Genomic DNA, 23,766 nt, shown 5'->3' on the forward strand with positions numbered 1-23,766 from the left:
CTACTTTCAAAGTCAAGACATGATTCAGCAAGGTGTTTAAGCAGATGCCTACCTTTAAGGATGGGAGCAGCCTTGCTGACTCCAACAGAACCCAATAGATTTCACAGGGAATATTCACGTGCTAGAGGTTATGCACTCACCCAAGTGTCTTACTGAACTGAGACCTTGATTTTCCTACGTACCGTGGGAAACAGCTTGTCAAGAACCACGCTGAGGAACGTAGCAGTGTCGCTGCAGCATTGAGAAGTCCCCAGCTCCAGAACACAGCACCTCACCCCCAGGCAGCTAGTGAGGTTAATGCTGTGGCATCTTCTCTGCTAGAAAGAGCGGCAAGCCCATCCCAGGCTTGGGGTATTCCTCCAGTTTTTCTCATGCTCTCCAGCAGCCCTGAAGCTACACAACTACAGCGACTAAGGGAAGACAGCCATTCTGTTGAGCAACATTTAGAAAGGGAGGAAGGCTTGCAATGAGTTTGGGAAATGTTAGCAGCAGTCCTTCCTACCCTTCTTATAGAAATCAAAATCTTCAGTTTTACACCTTCTACCCCCCAAGAGAAGAATGGAAAACCACATCCCGGTTGACATGCAAGCACGAGAATATAGAAGGCTTGAACACAGCATAGTCCACACCTGTTTTAGCCAATTCTTAGGTTGCTTCGTAATTTCAGCAGAATGCATGGGTACATAAAGCAAGCTTGCATGGACCTGGATGCACTTTACAGGCAAATCTACAAGCCTGCTAAGTAAGCTCGTCAGGAATAATTGCCCAAATGCTCTGTGACATAGTTACAGATCTATAAATTATTTGAAACAGCAAGTCTCAAGATTACAGCAAGTCTCTCAATACCTAGCAATTGATTTATTTCACTTGGTAACTGAGTGATAATCATGTCATCTGCATGACCTAACTGGAAACATAACAGGAATGAATGTGGATTTAGATGCAAATCCTCATGACCACAATCTGAAGACGTCTTTCCAAGAAAAACATCAAACAACTCTTTGTCCCTGCCTCTGCACTGCTCCATTTGCAAACTGCAAGCGCTGAAGACCCCAAGCCATGGATGCTTTGTGAGAAGACCTATCCCATTCAAAGCAAGGCTGCTTTCCCAAAAAAAAAAGCAATCTTTTGGTAATGGATAACAATGAGAACAGGAATAGTTCCCTGGGAAACATAATTTTAAATTCAGATTTCCCAACTAACCACACCCAATTAGTAAGTAATGCCATATTTTTGCGTGATTATGGAATCCCAGAAGATTTTTCACCAGTTTCAATTTTGTGATTTCCTCAGTCTTCCCAACAACAACAACAAAAAAAGCAAACAAAACCCCCCTCACAGTTTTACATGGGTTGTAAGGTCACTAAAGGCAAGCCCCTTCCTCCCTAAAAAGAAATAAAACAAAATGGAGCAAAACAAGACAGAATTGCAACATCAGAACTTATTGGCTCACACCGTCCGGCACTCCCGTTTTCCTTACAGCTCATACATGATGCATCAAAGGTGTAAAGCCTCCACGGACAGAATGTGCTGTTTCCCTGCACAATACTGTGCAGATGAATTCCTGCCCTTACAGCAAGCAAGCTTTGTCCTGAGATAGCTACCATTAGTCTCATGAGCTTGCATCACTGCAAAAGCTATCAAGGGTAAGACTTAAGACCAGACTCTTAACAGCTCTGAATTTAATGCTACCCAAACAAGGGGGCAGGAGGAGGTCTGGGACCAACGCTGGCAAGCTATTCACAAGCGTAGCCTATTGAAGACAATCAACTGGCACCAAAGAAAGAAAGGACTTTGAACCTGCAGAAGCTAACTACCCGTCTAGAATTTTACCAGCCACCACTATGTAGAGGAAGACACCATTAAACTACCAGCATAACCCAAAAGATGCTTTCCATCCACCAGCTTCACAACTGAAGAGCAGCAGAAAAGAGTCCACAGGGTAACAAGAATTTACGTCTCCAGTTGCAGACAGCAAAGTGTCAGAATGCAAAAAAAAAAAACAAAACCAACCCTAAATATGATCAGAGATATGACAAAACACACCACAAGGATGTGACCATGCTACTGCTGTGATGGGCAGCAGGATCGTTATCATGTAAGGTAGCGTTCAAGGCTCCTCTGCACAAAGCACCAGGTGATAAGAAATAAGCCCAGTTTTACAAAGCGTGGAGGCAACAGATAAAAACAATTCAGAGGGAGACACCTGTGAAGAAGCAAACTGGTGAGGGAGGAGAAACCCTATTCACAGAACACCAGCTACCTGACTTTGGAGGACAGCAAATGATAGAGCCCCAGCTAGCCTGTAACTGTTGCCACATATTTCTTATTTAAATGCAATTTGTTTAATCTCAAGTCGGATTCAACCATCAAAGGCTCTCTTCTGTAGCACACTGACAGTTCACTCTAAATCTCTGCACTTTTAATCCTTTAATTAGCCAAGAAAAATGCAATCTCAACTCTTCCACCAACCTAAGCTAATTTTCTGCATGGAGCTTCCAACTCCTGTAGGTTACAGGTTTTAGCTGCTCAGGTAGCCAAGAAGAAAAACACAAAACAAAACATCCCCCCACCCCCATTCCCACACAGGCTGATGTATGCTTCTCCATATGCTGCCTCTCCAAAGAGCAAGCTCCTTGAAAAGTCCTTGCAAAAGCAAGGACCCCTTTTCACATTGCAGTAGTGGGCTAGGAGTCGTAATTACATCACGCAATTCAGAGAAAGAGTGAACAGAGGTTTCGATGCGTGGTACAGGGGTGGCTGGAGGAATCTGGGGACAAGGCAATGTTTGCACAGGGAAGAGATAAAACTGTTGAGTTAAGCCAATGCTTGAAGAGAGTGTCATTCCCACCATGTGGCTTTGGCCACCCTCCTTGGTGATTTTGGGATGGGAGTTCTGAAGCAAGCAAACAAAACCCCAGACAGCCAACCATTTTGGAAAGTGTCTCTGCAGAAGATTCCTGCAGAGATAAGCTCTTCTATTGCTCAACACAGCTCTGAAAGCAGAAAAGGAAGACTGCATGAGTCACCAGTGCATCAGGATGGGGACCCATTCAGGCAGCTTGAATTACACATCAGGCTTTTCATGCAGTTCAGCAGAGCAACCTCGAGGAAGGACAAGAGGGCCACCTAAAGTCCTCTTGTCTGAAGCCCTAGGCATGGGGAGTGAGGTACAACCTGCACCTGAACACAGCCTCGACTGCCTCTCTAGGTCAGGATGCTCCTTGCAGGGCAAAGCAAAAGCAAGCAGTGCTCTTGCTCAAGGCCTGCTACAGGCGTGCCCATAGTGCAGCTGCAGGGACTGCTGGCTTGCCACATGCTAAACCAGCGTGTGACGTGCGTGACAGTGTCTGAACAGAGTTCAGACATGGCCAAGCCATCTCTGCTCAGACCCCAGCCTATCATGCTCAAGTTGCAACGTGCCAGAACTAATGAACCCAACCCACTGCTGCAGCACCAGACACAGCAGTTCTCTTTCTAGGCGCAGCCTGACAAGTCCACGCAGCATGGCATGGAGCCTAAGGCTAGCCCTAGCTATGGGTGTCTGCCTGCAGAGCATGGGCAAGCTGTAGGAGGCTTTCCTGGTAGCCAGCCAGGGAACACAGGTGAACAACAGCACCAAGGGTCACAAGGGACTTGACAAATACATATAAACACAGGAGTGAGAGTAACCTCACTCTGATGAGCTAATGCACGATGGAAGAGCCCTGTCTACATCAAAGGCAGAGGAAAGGCATTTCTGCATCTTGCAGTTCCTTAATTCACTTGTGTGTTGGGGCCTTGAAGAACATTAGCACATGACCAGGGCTGCCTTGCTTAAGCAAGCACTTTTGTCACAGCAGGATTTGGTGTGAGGCAGTGGGGGGGTGTCTCTGTGTGTGTGTGTGTGTCTGTGTAAAAAAAAAAAAAAAGTAGCCTGCTGGTTTTAAGCACTGGCAAAAAACTACCCAGGTAGTATTACAACTCCATCTATGCAGAACAGAGCACTTTAAATGCATGCCCTTTCCTCTGGTACTATTTAGAGGCACCGTGTTCACATTCTCCACTTTATTCAGCCCAAATCAGTTCCTCCCAGCTCCCCAGAAAGGAATCCAGCCCACAGGACAAGGAAAAAGACCTGAGAAACAGTTGCTACACTGACAACAGATCCCAGTCACATGCAGTCTGTACATTCAAAACTCACATTAGTTATATGTGCAAATACAGCTACGTGTGCATCTCAGGGATCTGCTTAAAAAAAAAATAAAATGGCAGACCTCAGTATGATGATGATCACTACAATGGTATGAGAACCTCAATATGAGAACCTCTATTAGCAACCTCACCACTTCAGCTGCTCCTGAGTCATATAACTGTTCTACGCTGCCACAGGCCTTGAGAAAGAGGCATTTCAAGCGCACAATTAAAGGCAGGAAAACGAGCTCTGCAAACTGCAGTTGCTAGATGTTCATTCTACATTCAGTTCTTACAGAAGAGGAGGGAAATAGCTGGCAAGGAGCATTTGACTGGGAAGCTGCATTCTCGTGTCCAGGCAGTCAGCCTGGTAACTGAATCTCTGCACACCCTTTGATCAATGTGTTACAGAACATCCTTGTACCGACAGTCCTCAGGGTGGGTACGCAAAGGTAACGAACGGTTACCAGATTCGCTCCAGGCCAGAAAGCAAGCCTATTTTGCAGCACCAAGATGAGTAGGGTTTTTTCTCTTTTCTTTTAAGAGAAAAAAAACCCCCAAGATTCTACAGTGCTCTGAAAGCAGCTAATCAAATTATTAAAGTGCTTAAAAGTTTAATGAAGAAATCAAAGCTATTAAGCAAACATTCAGCTTGATGTCTCTTTCCCTTCTTACCCACCCTTCCTCAATGCATTCAAAACCTCTTTTTGCTGTGCTACAACATGTTTGAACAGGTACTGAGATACAAACAAGTCTTGGCCCCATCTCATACAGAATGGATTGGTTGCAGATGTTCTCCTGCAAGCTACATCTTGCCTCCTGCAAGAGCATTCATCTCCAAAACACATCATTTCACCTACTTTGCCTGAAGCCAAAACTCAAAGGTTATTTAATTTTTAATTTTTTTTTTTTATTAACTCTAACATACCTACAGCTGTGCAAGCAAAACCACATCTGGTTTTTCAAGGTACAAAGAGGCGAGCGACTGAGTTTAGATAAATGTAACCAAGTTGGGGCAGTCATCTTTCTGTTCACCTCTGCCGCAGCCAACAGCAATGTCAGGGGTGCAATAAAACAAAAAACCTGCTATATTTCAGAGAAGCCTGACATATTTCACTATCTTCCTAGGACAAGTCAGACATGAGCTCATACAGTGGCAGGTGAGTCAGTGACGAGTCAGACAAGAGCTCCTTAATTAAGCTTTAGGGGCAGATGATCCCTCGAAGGTGTAATCAGATTGGTATGGCCAGTGGAAAAAAAAAAATAAATAAAAAGAAGCCGAGCGAACTGTTACACCCCAGCTGAGCCACGCCAGGCGGGCTGCAGGCAGCATGCTGCGCAGAGCCCGAGAGCCCCCAGCACACAGCAGTACCTGACCCTCCCGCACCTCTCCCTGGCTGCCAGCGCCCGCCTGCGTGCTCAGCCCTGCGCCTGTTGGGAGCAGAGAAGCCCTGACTTCTCCAGCGGGCAGGTTACGCTGGGGTCACGCTGTGGACACAGTGTGGTCTGGGGGGCCCAGAGTAAGGTGGACCCCAAGAGTTCGACTTTCAGAGTCAAGGGGGTGGTTGGCAACAGCTCAGACCTGCGTGGCGGAGAGGGAAGCGGTCAAGTGCTAACCAACAGAGTCAATCTTGGCCACATGCTTTATCAATCCTTAAAATGCTATCAAACCACCCCACTTAAGAGAAAGTCCTCATGAGTTATGTGTTTAGGAAGCTTCTCCAAAATAAGTTGCAAAACATTCATCAGAATATCAGTGTATTGAAACAAAATAGCCCCATTAAACAGATTGTTATCAGCAGGGTGACTAACAGCATCAGAGTGTTTTTGAGCTCACAACGTCACATGCAGCACGGAAAGGGTTTTCTTCCAGCACGTGTCCTTGCAGATTCAACCTAGAACCTGTCTGGCCCATGGAGCTGCTCTTCCCATCAGCCAGGGACCATGCTCCAGGGCTCCCTCTGAACACCAGCAGCACCAGTCCAACCCCGTTCTCCCCATCTTTATCTTGCACAGATCAATTTGCTGAAAAACAAACCCAGAAAGACAGACTCCAACCTCTGTAGCCCTTTTGAGAGGCATGGCAAAGGAAATGGGCAAAAAGGACTCAGAAGCCAGCACACAAAGGGGATGCCAAATAAAGGTCGAATTTATTAATTCCTTGTAGAAAATCTATTGCAAAGAGATCAGTCCACATACTTTATCTTTGTCAACGCTTACAGAACTAACGATGACTCTTTTGAAGCTTTTCCTTAGGTGCCTCACCACTTCCTTTATGGGTACCACTACCATAAAAGATTTTAGTATGATATCTAGAAATGCACTGACTGTTTTTTGTTGGAGTCCTCTTTGCTCATAAGCCTACAGCAACCCACCAAAGATGGGTCAAAAAAAAGACTAAGTATGAGTAACACGAGCAGTTTGCAGCAGAAGAGACAGGAAACAAGGAACTCATTGCAAAACCAGCCACCATCTCGCTGATTAATGAACAGGCGTCCTTCAGTGTTCAGCCACCCGAGAAACATCTCGCAGGAAGAATTTTTCTCTCCCACCCATGGTGATTCTGATGATCAAATGCAAAGAGAGCGGGTGTGCTGCCTGCCCCATGAACACCCTCCAGGCTGGGCACTGAGCCCAGCAGCCCTGCTCCCATCCATTCCTCACGGGAATCCCTTCCAGCCCTGCATTTTAAAGGGGGGTCCAAGGAGCTATGGGTGCAGGTTTGATAGCAAACCTGGGCTCACTCTGCTCCCATTGCAAGGTCAGGAGGAAGTCAGCTGCCAGCCACAGCTCATGTGGTTGAGCTAATAAGCCCTGAGAAGTGGCAGGGTGAGTTTACCAAGGCTCGGCACCGCAGCTAATGTAGCAGTGCTGGTACAGCATCATGCTCTGGCTACCTAACAGGAAAAGTCTTTTCCTTCATGCCATAGCCCTCAAACAACCTCTGCAGTAATTTTCACACCTGGTGGGCTTGACACTGGTAAAACCCAGTATCTCAAGCAGGGGAAGCAATAACCCAACCAGCAGTCAGGCAGTTTCAGGCTTTAGCCTGAAGATACATTTTGGCTCCTTCAAAAATCAGTTTGTAAAAAGAATTTAGTGTTCTGTAAATAAGTCAAAATGAGAGGCCTGAAAGCTAAGGCTAGTTATACAGGATGCACAGCGAGCAGCAGTACCCAGCTGTCCCCGCCCCCCCCCGGGCATTTCACATCAGGGGCCTAAGTGCTTTACAACACTGGATCATGGTGACACAGTCCCAAATTTGAGGGTGGGTGTGTGGAAAGGGGGGGGGGATGGGGGGAATGGAGGCAGAGGGAATGACTTGCACAACGTTACCCCGATTACATCTAAATCACAGGGCAGGAGCAGCTCTGAGGCTGGGCTCAGAGCCAAAGCCGCTGCTCTGGACGCTGCTGCCTCGCAGGGCTTCTCTGGGCAGCACGGCTTTGCTCCCCGGGAGGAAAGCGTGGTGTACCCCAGGGCTCATGGTAGGAAGGGAGGAGAGCCCCAAGTGGCTGCCCCTGCAGTGATGGTCCCCTTCCTCTTCTTCCAGGGGAGAGCATGGAGGGCATTCGTCCTCCCCAGCACCATGGGGCAGCATGGCCATTGCCACTAACGGGGAAAACCAAGCCAGAAAATTTAGACCCAAGTCCCATCTCATTCATTCAGGAAAGACAGAGTCAGCCTTCGAGTGCTGCTTTCCTGCGTTTCCTCTAGCACATTTTTCATCTTTCCATAAAGCTGAATTTAGACTAATTTCAGCAGCTGACATGTACCAGCAGATCATAAAACACTCCTTTTTATCAGACAAGTGATATTTTACTCTCCTTAAAAAAAACCCACTCTCATACAACACATCCGAAAAAACGAGGGAGAAGTAGCCCTCTCAGCTCCAACAAGTTTTGCTCCAATGTTTAAGTGTTATCTTTAACAACTGGAAACGATAACGTTTGTATCAACACTCAGGTCTATTTGCAAGAGGATCTAAGCTCTTGTTTGGGTAGCTATCCTATTATGTTTACAATAATAAATCTGACACACCTGCACACAGCAAAATCTCATGAAAAGATTTCCATTGCATAATAAAGTTCACGCTCTTTCTATACAGAGGCCATCCCTACCCAGGACGCTTCTTTTTTAAACAAGGTGGGACATTTCTTCAGAGTGTGTGGTCTGCCAAGCACTGGAGCTGAACCCTCAGCGTGCAGAGCACCACCAATGCAACACGCACAAAACGATGCTTGCTTTAGCACACAGCCGAACTGCTGCTTGCTCTCTATCGAGTTGGCAGGGAAATAGTATCTATGACAACTGCAATATTCCAGGTGACCTAAGGAAAGGAATGATCGCCTCCAAGGGTGGTCTTTGTCTGCAAGGCAAGCAATACCTCTTGCACCAGCCTCCCTGAAAACCTTTACCCAAAAGTAACTTATTAAACAGTCATGCAAATATTTTTGCACAACGTTTTTTTGGAGGTTGAAATTCTTCTAACAGTGCTCCGTTGACGCAGTTGAAGTTATACAGCTCAATGGTATGGGGGAAACTGGCAACTTTTTAGGAAACCCTCTTTGCCCCGGAGCAGGCTACCTCTCCTCTGGCCCAGCTTGCCATGACCTCTGGAAAGGTAAGGAGGTGACTCTGCTGATGCCTCGTTTGAGCTCTGCAGGGCTACTTTGCATGCTTAGCACTTGTGAAACCCAGGAGAGCTCAGCAGCTTTTACAAGCCAGCCTAGAGGCAGTCCCCATGCTGAACACTACCAACAAAAAAAAAAAAAAGGCATAAAAGGCAAAAAGCCCAATCCAAAAAACTACTAGTTTGGAAATTTTGGCACTTCTGACACCTTGTTTTCCCTTCTCTAAAATGGCGACTACAGTCCTGATTTGCCTACTAAGCAAAGGTGTTTGCTGATTAGGGAAGTAATGTTTGTGCAGCACTTTGAAGATTTAAAGTACTACATTAATCCTACATGTTGTCCTTAGTAGAAGCCAATTTTTAACTAAGAGGAGGAGAAAAAAAAAAGTGATTTAAATAGTGACCCTCCCCTACTTCAAGATGTTCACTCATCTCCCAACATCAGCTATTCTTATCTGTAAATGTTTTTTTAACCCTTCCTTCTCATAGTTCTCAGAAACCACAAGTCTCATTCAGCTTTTATTTGAAAAATGGCTTCTTTCCAGGCTGTGGCTGTTTCTTGTAAAGTTAATTCCTTTGGTAATACTGCTGGAGGCACATTGGTATGTTTGGTGTGTGTGTGTATATACATATATATTTTCCCCTTTTTCACATGGTGTTGTTTTTATATATGTGTAGTGAAAGATACCTAATCCAGGATTATGATTCTCTTTATTCCTTTCTCATGAAAGTAGGTGGGGCTTTTTTGTGCAAGTTGCATTGATGAAAATTATGTTTAATTAACACTTTTTCCTCTACACATAGAAAAAAAAAATTCTCATTAAGGACCAGAAAGCATTTCTTGCACTTAATTCTCTCCCTCTGAATTTTTCTTCAAAAATAACTAGAACCTTAAAACAAATTTTCTGAAGGAAAAAAGTAAAAATAAAATGTGTGATGCCAGTACAACTAGAAATTACTTGTGTAAAACAGCAGAAGAACCTTCTGTCCCTGTGGAGGACACAACCCTTCCCCACGACTACTTCCTCCATCCTGCTATGTCTGACCCTAATGTCTCAAGGTTTTTCACTTGCCCATTCTGGGAGGCCTGTAGGGAGCTGTAACTGGTCTCCTGTTATACTGGGGGAGAATCAGGCACAAACATAGCGACCGAGACACCAAATCCTAGTGGAAAGAGAAGGACATTCATACCACCTGAAGCCTGCTTTCTCTCAGCAGGTCGGCATGCTGATGCCCAACACTAACTGTGCTGTTTGAAGAGCAGAGCACGCACCATCGCAAGTAAGGAGACCCAAATTTTCTGTTCCCAGGGCCGACCTGTACCACTTCATATAATCAGGAAGTGATTAACTTCCCTTCTCATCCTTCCTGGGCACTGCTAGCTGTGTGGGGTACAGACCGTCCCTCACAGCATGTTCTTACACCACAGCACAGCTCTGTCAACACTGAGGGCACCACTCTAGTAGAGAACATACAGCAAAACTCCCCACCGCAATGACAGCAGTTCATATTGGGAGGCTAGGTTGCCGTGGTAGGCTTTAGAAAACAAAGGATACAAAAAAAGAAACAGAAAAAACCAAGACAGTTCACATCGCAAGACGTTTTCTGGAAGCTATTACACAGATCTGTAGAGCTGCTTGTAAGGAGTAACAGAAGAAGATAACTGCTAATAAAAACAAAATATACATGACAAAGAGATTAGGGGTAAAGAGCACAATTACATTCTAATGGGAACCTAATGCACTCAGATCTCCTTTTACTCAAGCATAAAAACCCAAACAGAAGCCAGCAGGCCCCTCCTGGCTGGTTCTCACAGGTGAACTGGTTCTTCCCAGCTTTGCTAGCTTGAAAACACCTCCCTCCCGTGAGAAAGGCACCTCCTTCAAAGACAACAAGCCCGGCTCCTCTCTTTCCAGGTAGATGACCTAGGACAAGTTACATATGCCTCAACAGCCTTAGTGTTAGGCCCTGTAATAGCACACAGAGGGAAACACACTTGACAAGCTCTTCATGCAGAAAAGTGCTATCACAACCTCCCCGTGCATGAGAACGATGGTGGCAATCAGCACCCGCCCTGCCTGCTCCGTGCCAAGAGGCAGTGCGCGCTGGAAACAGCCTCTTCAGGACGACATGGCTGCAGACAGCTTGAGGAAGCCAAATCTTAAGCACTTCTCACCCGAGACAAATGCCCAAATATGGAAGCACTTCGCTTCGCTGAGATCAGAGGGGAGCCAAGCCCTTAGCTCACACCATTGCATCAGCTCTCGCAGCCTACAGCATGTGCATCCGAAGGCTGCAGCCCCATCTCCTCCTCCGCTGCCTTCTCCTAGCCAAATCGCTTCTCTCCCTTTGGATTGCAGGCATGGTTTCCCTTCCTCACCCCTGCTGTAACAAGGGGGGGTTGTCACCAGCAAAATTAACTTCACTGGGCAACCAGCTGGGCTGAAGAGAAAGCCTACATTTAGAGGCATGAAAAGATTAGTGGGCTGGTCAGCAGGTGACCGATTTCAGTGCTCGGCGAGGTCTGCAGACCCTCTGCACGAATGAGTCTCTTACAAGGACCCTTCTCAGCTGCCCCGTGCAAAGAGCTAAAGCCTACATCATCACCGACTAAGAGCCTCTGAGGACAGGAAAATCCAAAATCCTGTAACAAGACCACTTTCGCTCCCTTTCTTCTGACAGCTTTAAAAATAATGTTAAAGGGTGAAATTGGAAAGCTCAAATTGCGCTGACCAACACACCACCAAGCAATAATGAATCTAAGATTTCACGTGAACACTTAGCACAGCCCCGCACATGTATGTGCATCGGGAGAGTCCCCAGCCTTTAAAAAAAGTTTTCATGTATGATGTAGAGAGATAATCAGCAGCTGGGACAATACTGGATATTAGCAGGGTTACTGAAACAATGCGCTATTTGAACAGATTATTTAAGAGAACACTGAACACATAAGGACTGTTGAGTCGAGGCAAATGCATACATCTAATTGCCCTCTTCACTGCTTCACTATGTTTGTGCACAGTCCTCTTATTCATTCTATAGAGATTGGGAAAAAAATTCCCAATTTTACCAGGTGGTTCAGGACACAGAATCTATTTAAAGTGAAAATGGAATGAATTAATCTGAAATAAAAAGACTGAGATGGCCCAGCCAAGGAATCTGTACTCTCAACCACGGAAACCTGTTATTGCTCGCGTGGACTAATTTAAGTGCATTCCTTTCACCTTCCTTAAAATGCAGCTTTTCCAAATCCACTAACCCCAGCCAGCACAATCCATTTACTTGCTTTCATGCATGTTGCACAGGCTGTCATCCAGCTTTGCTAGCAAAGAGTCCAAAATCTGAGCATTTTCTGTAGGTGCAGCTGAGTTTACAGAGAACAGGAGAACCAGTGAGCCTGACTGGAACACGGATTGCAGCTTTGCAGAGCTCCATGTTTCATAACAAAGCCCTGCAAGGACCAGCCCAGCTCAGCTCCAACCTACTGCAGGGCATGAGAATAAACTGCTAAACTCAGGTATTGCCAACACCTGAATTATGCAAGTCTTGCAGGGCTGGGTGTCTGTCTTCAGCAGAATCAAAAATTTGCAAATAAATTTCAGATTTCATTTAAAAACTTAAAGCTATTTCTGCTTTCTTTTTCCTTAACCCTCATGACTACCAAGAAAAGCTTTAAAAGATTTAGTAGATGCACCCTAAAGGCTTAAAAACCTGGGGGAGAATAAGAAGAACCTGTTTGTCTTTTTAAAAGAGTCTCATGACTTATAAGGTGGTATCTTGCTTATGGGGATGGGTGGATCTGATTAATTTTTTGATAGCTCAAGTTTGGCAGTAATGTTAACTTTTCCTTACCTTGACATACAATTTTAATTTTTACTTTCCTACTGCAATCATGTTCTTCCCCATGTAACAGGTTCTGCTAGTGACAGGTGATTGCCAAATCTTTTTTTAGGGGGGAAAGTGCCAGTGCAGTTGTTTATTTATTTATTTGCACTCAGAGTGGGTGGGAAAGATCGGCACACAACTTACTTCCACAAAGAAAGAAAAAAAAAAAAAAAAAAATCTGAGGTGGCACACTTTTGAAACGCCTTGTTTTCTTTTGCTGCAGAAACAGAGGAGATATTGCAAGTCATGGGAAGATGGGAATTCTCACCGAGGAAATATCCCACAATAAATGAGACCCAGTTCTGCCTAAGTTCTTACTTCATCCAATTCATAGGGCTTCTTGGTCAACCTCAACAACCTACTCTATCTCAGCATTACAAGTGATAGCTGCTTGCTCCTTCGCAGCCTGGTTTTCAAGGTTTGATTGTACTATGAGTATGTGTGTGAGAAACTTTGTTCATTTTAGACTATTAAGCCTTTTGTTTTTAAACACTTCAGTAGAGTTTCAATTGTCAAAAATTTTCCTTCTGAAAAGGCTGATTAACCTGCTTATATTCTTACTTGTGTTCTCAGGTCATTACTTTAAAAAAAAAAAAAATCAAGGATGCTTATAAAGTCCTCTGCAATCCAATCTCAATTTGTCATCATTAATTAGTTCAACATTGCATACAAATGAAGACCTAACCTGATTAGACAGCATGTTTTACTGGAATTCCTACTTAAGGTCATGAAAGACTTCAGAGAGAAAATCTGTAATATTTTCAAAGTGAACCGTTCATACATATGAAATCAGCCTCTCACCTGGCAGCAGCTAGTGTTTCTCTCTGCAATTTTTGGCCAGTTATTCTTTTTCTTCCGCCCCCCCCCCCCCCCCCCCCAATTAAGAACCCATCACAAACCAGAGCAGAGCAGCAATCCTGATCTTACACTCATCTCCCTCCCAGAATATACAAATGCTGCTGATTTGGCAAAGGGTGCCTACTGTCCTAGGACAATAAACCCTGCCCATAGAAAGAGCCTGCAGAACTTGGGGGGGGGGGGGGGGGAGTTTTTAGGAAAAAAAAGCCACCATGAGATTCCAGGGCTGTTTTCAGAGACATAGCATTTAGGTACTCAGTGAGTACCCTCTCTCCTTTCCCCCACCTCCAAAAGAGGTAACCTTGGGATCTACATATGATTCCAGATTATTGCCTCCAAAGCATGCAGGTTGGAAGCTAAATGCACAAAGTGGCTGAGAAATCTGAAGCATCTTCACAGGTCTCTAATCCTCCCATAAAAACCGCTCTTGCTTTTTAGAGAAATAACCCAGTCCTTTTACCAAGCCCACAACCTTCGCTCCCATGACCTAATCTGACGTGACTCAGCCCAGAAGCTCAGAGGAGCTCCAGTGAAGCGTGCCGTCAGCCAGGACGGCAGATCCCCTGCCAGCTACCACTGAGCCTTCCCAGCAGGGCAAGGTGGGTCAGCCTGGCTCATCCTCTCCCAAACAGGGGAAAGTGCGATACAATGGATTTCCTTACTTAATACTGTTACCCTGGGGAACGGCAAGAGGGGGAAAAAAAAGAACTAAGAAACAAGGCTTTCAAGTTTTGGACTCTTAATAAGGGTGGGGCCATCAAGCGATTAAACTTTTAATAGGTCACTGCAGTGGAAGAAACTCTTCCAGTTGGGTAAGTTCCTAATCCATCATTAAAAAAAAAAGAGACGACAGGCATTAATCAAAGCATATGAAGTCACATGGGGGGGGATGAGCAACCCCGAGAACTTGCTCTTGCTGAGAGGATGGGGCAATCACTCCTCCTTTCATCAACATTTCACGCATGTTTCCACATTTCTCAGGATGGCAGCGGGAAAGAGAGCCTTCACGTCCTTCCCCACCCACCCCACTGATAAAGCTGTCGAACACATATTACCAACCACTCAAGAGCCTATGTGAAATGAGTTGGTGGATTAATTAACAGAAGGGCAGAGCTCTCAAGATGGAAAGATGCTCTCCTGTGAAGGCATATTGATTGAAGGTCCCCAGCCACCACCGCAAGACTGTCATCATCCACTGCGAACATACAGCACACTGCCAGCTCCTGCATGAGCAGCTAAATCTAGGTCACTTGGCTCAGCACAGGGACACCTGGACAATGCTCACTCCTCCCTGATCAGAGACCTGTTTGGGGGTCCTTTAGTAAAATCATGGACTTACACCTAGACAGATTGCAACAGGTACAGGGAGCACAACTTCATCTCGGTACTGTGGTCCACATCAGGGCAAAAGAAAAGGAGGGGAGGCTAAACCTGCCTTCCCCCGGGCTGCACATGTTTGGAGACTGTAGTCACCAAGAAGTTATTTTATTTATTTTTTAAAGCCAGCGTGTAATCTGATCTTTGACTACTACTCATATCCACACTAAAACTCAGCCTCCACTTCTAACCCAGAAAGCTACTACAGTGAACCATCTCAAGTGCTTGCTTAACTTTAAGCTCATGAGTAGCCCACTCGTCTTCAGCTCTGCTGGAACAGCCTACTACATACGTTCAAACCTCATTTCAAAAGACCTCTTTTCATAGTTGAAAGGACAGCATCAAACACACTGGTTCCCTGCAGCTGTGTTAGATAATTCTTTGTACCACATGTATCAAAAGAGAACATCTTTTCATATCTCCTTCAAAGGACCCTCTCCAAAATAGCCTGCAAAAATCCAAGGACAGCATTTTCTTGCTCTGAGAAATGGAAAGTAGAGCTGACCAACTATTTCCTTACCTAAAGGGAAAACAAATACTGCATGTAGTGTAAGGGGAGAAACCTGGACATGAAAACAAGCATGAACTACAGCACAGCATCACTCCTAATGCAGATAAGGAAAAGGTGCAATTTCAACCTCACTTAAAAACCTTTCACCCTTTTATGCATAAGGAAGTGAAAAATTTGGCCTTGACCACACCTATTGCATTTTAACCCCATTTGACACAATTTTTGGAATAAAGTTATTGTTACCAGTTTTTGACAAATTTTACTGGAGAAGGCTTTTAGAATGTAAAGGATGCAAACTTGCTTGTATGTGTTATGTGGCATCTTTTTCCAGAGTGGAGCTCATGGGCTCTGCTGCTTGACTGGCAGCAGTGGCTGGGAGTTTGTTTGTTAGTTGCAATTACAGCTAGGTTGTATTTAAATTTGTGATTGAAATAATGCCTCAGATTAAAAAAGACAAATACCCTATACTGTTTTGATGCTTTTAGCTTTTGGTAAAAAGTGTATCTTTTTTGCTTTTAAAAATAAAGGTATGTGTATATACATACAAATTATACACAAATAACCCAAATACCACAGGGCTAAGCCAAGCTGACGATACCGGGTTTCCCACACCAGCTGCAAGAGAAGAAGGACATGGAGAAAGAAGCCGCCCCACACGCTATGGGTCAGAGCAAGGAGCACCACCTCCGTCCTGCTGGCATGGCCCTGCATGCCAAACCTCACGCAAGCCCATGGATACTGAAGAAAGCCAAGGGAAGCACTGAAGCCATGCTTACACCCACCCTACGTTTTACTCCAGCATATCTGCTAGACCCAAATGGAGAGCCACTGTTTCATCACGCATGGATTTTAGGTGACTGTCTTTTTGCAAGGCATTTTATTCACCTGGGATTTAGTGATATTATTGAGGGTTAAATTCCCACCACACCCTCCCAGAGCAGCCAAGATAAATCTCTCCCTTCTGTGTGATATATCATGCACTGAAGAGGACATGGGTCACACTGTTCTTGCACAAGCCTGGGTATGTATCACATGAATAACGTCACTACTGGCATCAGGACTGAAGCCAGAGAAGGAGCAAAGCGATGCTGTGTCCTTACCGTCCACGTTGCTGACTTTGCTGTGCTGGACTGTTGAAATGATACATCAAAGCTGTGAGGTCCTGGGTAGTCTGTGTTGGAAGGGATGGCTGGGGAGGGCGAGAGGGCGTCAAAAGTTGAGCTGGGCTGGGCGTAAGGCGAGGGGGCCGTGACGCTGTTTTGCGCGTGCTCCGTGTTGTAGGGGCTGGTGGAGGAAGAGCCATTCTGGATCTGCTGGTCCATGCTGTTCAGGAGCCCCAGGTTCGTGTACTGCGGCTAGAGGCAAAGAGATGCACAGGAATGTTACAGAAGCAATGTTAGCACAGGCTGGCTAGCCACAGCATGGCCTTCACAAGGGAGGACGCACAGCATGATCTCAGCACCACCGTGCATGTGTCATACCAAAAGGAAGGAGATTTGCAAAGGATATACCCTTCTTTACACTGGTGACTGAAACAGAAAGAAGTAAAGCTTCTCACAGCCACACAGTGGATCAGCAGCCAAGCTGGGAAAAGAGCTTGCACATAACAAGGAGGTGATTCGCAGGACAGCAAGCCATCATGAGGACACAGGCTCCCTATGTCTAGCAACACTCAGACTGAGACCTTTTAGGAGGGACTGCTATAACCTGATAAAAATCAACAGGATCGTTACAGTGCAACCGGCTCTAACTTGTACAGGGCTACCTCATCTCTGACGGTCTCATGCTCTATACAAAGACTGCTCCTCTCCTTGTCGATCCAATCCTGCTATGCAAGGTGACATTTAGGACCTCTAACTCAGGTAGTAACTGCACTGAAGTGTCACTCACTGGAGAAAAGGTTCATAGCACTTCACCAGCTTGTACCATGCACTCAATTTCCGGTGACCAGTCACAGACAGTAGTAGAGAAGAATTAATGGTCCATGAAGTAGCATGGAAGCTCACAGCATAGAAGGCTTCGCCACACACTTAAGCAGCAGCAGTTGCACAGTGTGTAGCACTTAAATGAGCAGACATGGTTGTGCCCCAAAAATAACCTCCAGGTACAAGTGACATATGAAACAATTGAAGACATCAAAAACAAAGGCAAAAGAATGGAGTAGAGAAAGGCAAAGGCTAGATTAGGGAGAGGTTAGCAGAAAAATCACATGCCCAATGCCCTAAACTCTATGTGTAGCCCTAGTCCCCCACCTCAAAGAGATGAGAGGGGAACAAAGTTCAGAGAAAGGCGATAAGAATAAGCAAACATTTTCAATGACTTCCTGTAATCAAGCAGTAGATGACTACTTTTCAGACTGGAAAAAAGACAACGAAGAGGGAGGTGGAACTCAGTGTGACAGAAGTAGATAAATTCCTAAGTGATATGGAAAAAAGCAAATAGGAAATTAATTTTCATGCTCTCTTAATAGAGGAAACAAGAAAACATCTTGAGTAGGATTTTGGTTTAAACACACAGAGAGTGGTTCTTCACAAAGCCCACAAATAAACATGGATTTTCTGCCACAAAATGCTGTGGATACTAAAAGCCTATGTATGTTCAAAAACGCATCAGACAAGTTCTGCTGGAGAAAAATCCATCAAGGCAAGCATATCTGATTTTAAAATTCTGAACCACAAACAGTTGGAAGCTGGGAAAGTACTCTGGAGAGAGTTATACAACTACTCTGCTCTTTTAATCCTCCAAAGGACGCAGCACTGGCCACAGAGACAGGGCACCAGGTGAGCCGTACATGGGATTCAGCCAGGTACACGTAGTCTCATCCTTGTGTGTGTCCAAAGGGCATTGTTTGTGACCAGCTTAGGGAGAGCAGCATCCAAAAGGTCTGTGGTACCCGTCCCCCAGAGCTCTGGGATCAACCAGGAACACACAGCAATAAATGCACCGCGTTCTGCTGTTAGCTGCTGACATGGCAGAAGGGACTCAAGCTCTTTCCTTTATCCAAGGGTCCAAGCACCTCACGCCCCTCCACATCCTATAGCTTCAATCCCACCCAGAGCCATCAAGCTCACATATCTCTTAGTATTTCAGCAAATATGCTCCCGACTTCCCTCTTGCCAACAATTGCTCCTTTTCCAGACACAACTCTGCGTTATCACAGCCAAGCAGCAAAGGTTCCCTGAGTCAGAGCACCAAACATAAGCCCCATAAAAAAAGCTTTCCCAATACTGGGAATCCCGCCAGTCCTACTGAAGCTTCGAGCAGAACATCGTCACTCCTCCAAGGACCTGAAAAAGGAATGGCACAAGCTATCTGCTGAGCTCCCCAGGGACTTTGGACAAGCCATTTAACACCCAGCTTTGCCCATCATTTCAGCCAATGGAGGAAAACAGGCTGGTCCCTTCGCAAGGATGAAGTGCCCTCCCTACACCCAAATGCTTTAAGCTCTCATCTGTCCTTCCAGAGGAGGAGGAAGTAGAGAAATTTAAACCAACAATTAGAGCTCTTCCTTCAGTTTCTGTCCATTTCACTGGAAAAGGCTGATGTTTTATGGGGTTTTAATTAAAAACTCAAGGAGAGGCTGGTTCTCTGGGGTCTTCAGCGAGGCACATGGGACCTTCCAGAGATGGATCAGCTTGCTACTATGAGTTGTGCTGGGAAGGAGAAGGTCTGGTGGGGAACAGCACAGGGGACTTCCATTTTGGGAGCTGGGATGGTCTGCAGACAGAAGCGAGAGCTGGTTCCCTCCCTTGCTCTGTCAGCAACACGCTGTGTCCTTGGGCAAGCCACCTCGCCTCGCCCTCCACCCTCAGCCTACTTCAGGCAGCAAGGTCTGCAGGGCAAGGATTGCTCTTCACTATGTAAAAAGCGCTTCGGTTAATGGGCCTCTGTTTTGTCGGAGGCCTTCAGGCAGCAGAGTAATAAAAGCAATTACATATTGAGTCCTAATCCTGGGTGAACCAGTGACTCTTCATGTTGCCTCAGGTTAGTCATTTGCCCTCCCCGCCTCAGTTTCCCCATCTATAGCAGCAGGGATGTTATAGATGCTCAGCACCCCTGTTAGATGGGCAAGCGAGTATCTGTGATTGGACTCAAAGCACGCTAAGTAGTTGAGGCAGGAGAAAGCGCTCCAGCCTGGTTCTGCCCCTCCAAAAGGGGATCGTAGCTTTGGCAATGCCGATGACAGTTATGTCTCATCTCCTGCGGGCTATTCAGCCAATCAAGACCCATTTAACAGACCTTTGGTACATGTTTTCCCTTGAGGCTAATTCTGTATGGAAAGTGCCAGAATTCTGATGTACTGCTCCAGGAACAGTCTTTTTCCTGCTTGATAATTTTGTATTTAATCAAAAAACAACCGTCCCTGCCATCCTGCCTCAGAATACCCTTGTAAGACGCGAAGACTTCTAAAAAACATAGAAGTATCACTCAGTTGTTTCATTTCTCATGGAGATTAGCATCAGACACACTCCCTAACCAGCAAATGATGAAAAAACGGCTGTGATGAAAACAGTCTCCTAAACCAGCTCAGACATACAGACAGCAAAACAATAGTGTTTCAGCTTTCACTTAAAAACTATTCCCTCTAATCCCAGGCTACTTAAGATGATGGAAAAAGATGGCCAAAGAGGCAGTCAGTATCAACAAGACAGCACAGTCTGAAACGCTGAAGGTGCTGCCTGGAAGTAAGTTAAAAAAACAACAAAAAACAGAAAACCAAACATGCCCCCCATTAAAGTTTAAGATATCCTTAAGAGAATAAAAAATCCTTTTCATTCCTTTCAGTCCAGGAACCATCTGTCTAAATGTTACCAGCAGAGAAGCCATTCCACCACATTTATACACTCACATGCCACAGCCAAATGCCATGTCCCCATTTGCTCTTTAAATAACTATTAATCTCCTTGCACTTATCCTCGTGCTGACACAAGCAGCTGTTGGATTCCCCTTCTCTCCGAGTCCCACCAGCCTTTCACCTTCCCTGGCCCCTTACTCCCCACTCCCCAGGCAGGTGCTCCATCCCAGTCAGCCAGCCGCTGGGTTTGCGCGCGCACACACACACACACACACACACACAAAAACCCCTCGTCTCCCAGCTATGCCCCAAGGCAGGCTGAGAGTTGTTTGCGCTCAAGGGGTCAACATCTGAATTGCTTGCAAGGCTTTTGGAGGAATCAGATAAGGCTTTTGGAGGCACACGCCTTCTGACAACACAACAATTAGAGGGGCAGTAGGCCTGGGGAAGGCTCGCGCAGGAATTCACCCGCCGTCGCAATAAAACCCCTTCACCCCAGCCACGCTGCGGATGGCGAGAACAAAGAGAGCGAGGGGCTGCGGGCACGTCTGCAAGGCATCGCCCACGTGGAGGGGCCTGCAGAGTGTGTGCTTGCACGCACACAGCCTCTTTTCACCATTTACAGAAAGAAACACAACAGCATTTAATTCAGAAATTAATTCTTGCCAGGTTGGTAGCCCAGAATTTAGCGCATGCTCATGTTTTGCTGCGGGTTTGTTTTAAACAACTGCAGGATGTAGTCCCACCACTGATTCCTGGCAGAAGGAAAATGCTATTTGGTGGACAGAAGAGAAATGCATGCAAAGCTGAAAGAATGGATTATCTAATTTTCAGTGCCTTTGTTCTCTATTTTGTTCCCTCTATCAAGTTTCTGAAACTATTAATATCGCGGAGTAATTACAAAAACCTTCAGGCGAGTTTAACTGCAAATAATCAGTCCCCTACAATTAGAGCTTAGACTATGTATTTTGGAACATCACTTCAATAATGTATCTTGAACTATTGGTTTCGCTTCCTACATCTCATCAGCTTCACTTTCAGGTTTTTCATGCTAACTCATGCTTCTAGATTAGGAGAGCCATGGTTTCACTGGAGAGGCTGCTGAATTAAAAACCAGAGTGAAAACTGCAGAATTGTGTAATCATGGTTCTGCTGTCGCGAGGACAGGTGTCCCTAACGAAGGCTGTGGACAAGGTGAGGCAGAAAGCCTCCTGACCCCAGCAGCTCTGGGGCACTTGCCACAAGAGGGCAATGCAAATGCTCCACTGCGCACGGCAGAGCTGGTGTGCCGGGGAAGATTCCCCAACCCACCCAAACTGGGGTCCTTCTCACCCTGCCCTGCAGCAAGAACCCACCCCCGGTTCTTTAGCCACAGCCTGCTTTCAAGCCCGTCGTGTTAACTTATAAGGTTATGCGTTAGATCTGCAAAGAGACCCCCAGTATGAAGGCATGAGGGAAGTAACACAAGTGAAGAAATGTTCTCATGGGGACTTCCAAGCCAAAAATCCCCTAAAATACACAGCTCCAGCTATTAGCTACCTAGTTATCAACCTTTTGGAGAAAGTTTTGAGAGTTTCTCCACTGAAGAAAATAAAGGAAAAGTTACCGTCTTCAGGTGTAGAACACTTAGATGCTTCCACCCTTACCAAAGCCCTTCTCTGTATCTCCAAAAGAACATGCATCTGTTGTGCAGACATACCAACAAAATTTTAATTTTCACTGCTGGATCTATGAATCTCAAAAGCGTTGTCCAGCTACTCAAAAAGCCTTGCAAAACACCACCACTGGTGCTCATTCTCCAAAGATATAAGATGTTGAAACTAATAAACTACCACGGTTGTTAGCAACATGAAGATTTTGCAAGGCACTTTGCTAATTCTGTACTTTGTCCTTAACTGCACCACAACTGCTGCACCAGGGCTAACAGTTGCAGAACTAGTAGAAAGCAGTTTATAGCAATATTTTAGTGCTGGACCAGGTGAACATTCAGATTCCTATTGGAGAACAGCTCTCGAGAGCAGCAGGATAAATGTTTTCCAGCGTGCTCGATGCCTATCCAAATCGGAAGACAGACACCTCAAATGTATCAAGAAAGATTTAAGTCAACATAGTTTTTCAAACCTTCTTAGCAAAGGATTTTAGTACATGGAAATAAAGCACTTGAGCTCAACAGAAGTGTTTCTATCGTAATTATTAATCAAGATATTGCTGACTGCAAGACTGTGCAACTTTGCCAGTTGCTCAGAAGGCAGCTGATACAATACCCAATGTAGGCGCACTGCTTGTGCCATTACAAAGAAGTGCCAAGAAATAAAGAGCTCCACCCATGCCCCTCAGCTAAGATCAGGGCTGAAGACGAAAGAGATATCTAACTCACTCATCGCAATGAAAGGTGTGATTTGGTTTGCATCTCTAGCCTCTTTTCTCATCAAAAAAAAAGAGAGATTGAAAAACTTCTTTATGTGTCAGACTTTCCACTCAGCTCACGTACATCTGGACTGCACTCCTTTCAGGAGGAACAAGCTCAGTTTGGACATGGCTCTGGTCCCCTCCAACCCATGAGGGGAAGACATGTACAGTCATTTCAACAGCAGCTCAGGTGCAGATCCCCACAGGGAGCCGGGGTGCTGGCAGCAGGTCTCTCAGCCTCTGCACTCCCCCCTGCTCCATTTCTAAAATGGAAACAAATCCCATAGGTCTATTTTGAAAAGTTTTTCTTCCAGAGCTGCTGTGCAGCTAAATACATCAAACACCTGGAACTCCACAGATAAAATGATAATGTGCACCATATGCTCAACGTGAAGAGCAAGGGAGCAAATAACTTTGGTTGAACCAAAGATATCAACAATTACCAAGATAAGTTCCCAGGCACTATAGCTCCTAAGCTCTAATTACCATGTGTCATGGCTTTTAGCACTACAGCAGATCAATCTGATTTGAGTAATCTTACTGTTGGGTCATTGCTTTTTCCGGGAAAAGAGGAGGCTATTTCACTTCCCAGTAGCATTACAGATTCCCAGCATGATGGAGTGTTTTGGACTAGAGGTGGTCCTGGAGTCAGTAACTGGCTATTAGACCTCCTGCAACATAATCAAACATTTAATGTCTCCCCAGTTCAATCCCACCTATAAGCAGGGAGCACAAATATTTCCGCATAGTGTCTTCTGTACTATTTAAAAGGGGATCTATTTGGGATCTACAGGGCTATGCAATAAGCATGACCACAGCAATTTAAAGAAACTAAATTCAAGAATAATAAAGAAAAAAATATTCTTCCAAAGGGGGTGAGTGTCCTGTAAAAAAAGACAGTGTGTGCGTATATCTGTCTCTCTCTCCACAATTGTCCTGCACAGGTATTTCATGTTAAGCAGTAAGATTCCCCAGCCTGGACAGCTTCCAACACCACCTAAACACATAAAGCACAACCTAAAGAAAAGAGAGTCCTTCATTTCTCCCAGCTGGGGAGAGACAAAAAAAAGGAAAAGAGAAAAAAGAAACAAAGCAACAACTTTCCCCCTCTAAGAAAACCCAACA

The 23,766-nt window shown here is 45.4% G+C and overlaps 1 protein-coding gene across 8 annotated transcripts in view; it reads right to left on the reverse strand.

The window, feature by feature from the left end:
- Positions 1–23,766, reverse strand: part of TP63 (tumor protein p63) — a gene marked incomplete at both ends in the record, with an annotated part of 105,014 nt that overhangs the window by 32,685 nt on the left and 48,563 nt on the right. For 7 of the 8 annotated variants that reach the window (XM_082003410.1, XM_082003409.1, XM_082003408.1 and 4 more), the window contains one exon: positions 16,538–16,792. The exons of the other annotated variant lie outside the window; for it this stretch is intronic. In XM_082003410.1, the coding sequence (XP_081859536.1) occupies positions 16,538–16,792 (255 nt within the window). The remainder of the gene's footprint in view (positions 1–16,537; positions 16,793–23,766) is intronic. 8 annotated transcript variants of the gene reach the window in all.

The sequence above is a fragment of the Phaethon aethereus genome, assembly GCF_964289735.1.
Source record: "Phaethon aethereus genome assembly, chromosome: 9".
Lineage (NCBI taxonomy): Eukaryota > Metazoa > Chordata > Aves > Phaethontiformes > Phaethontidae > Phaethon > Phaethon aethereus.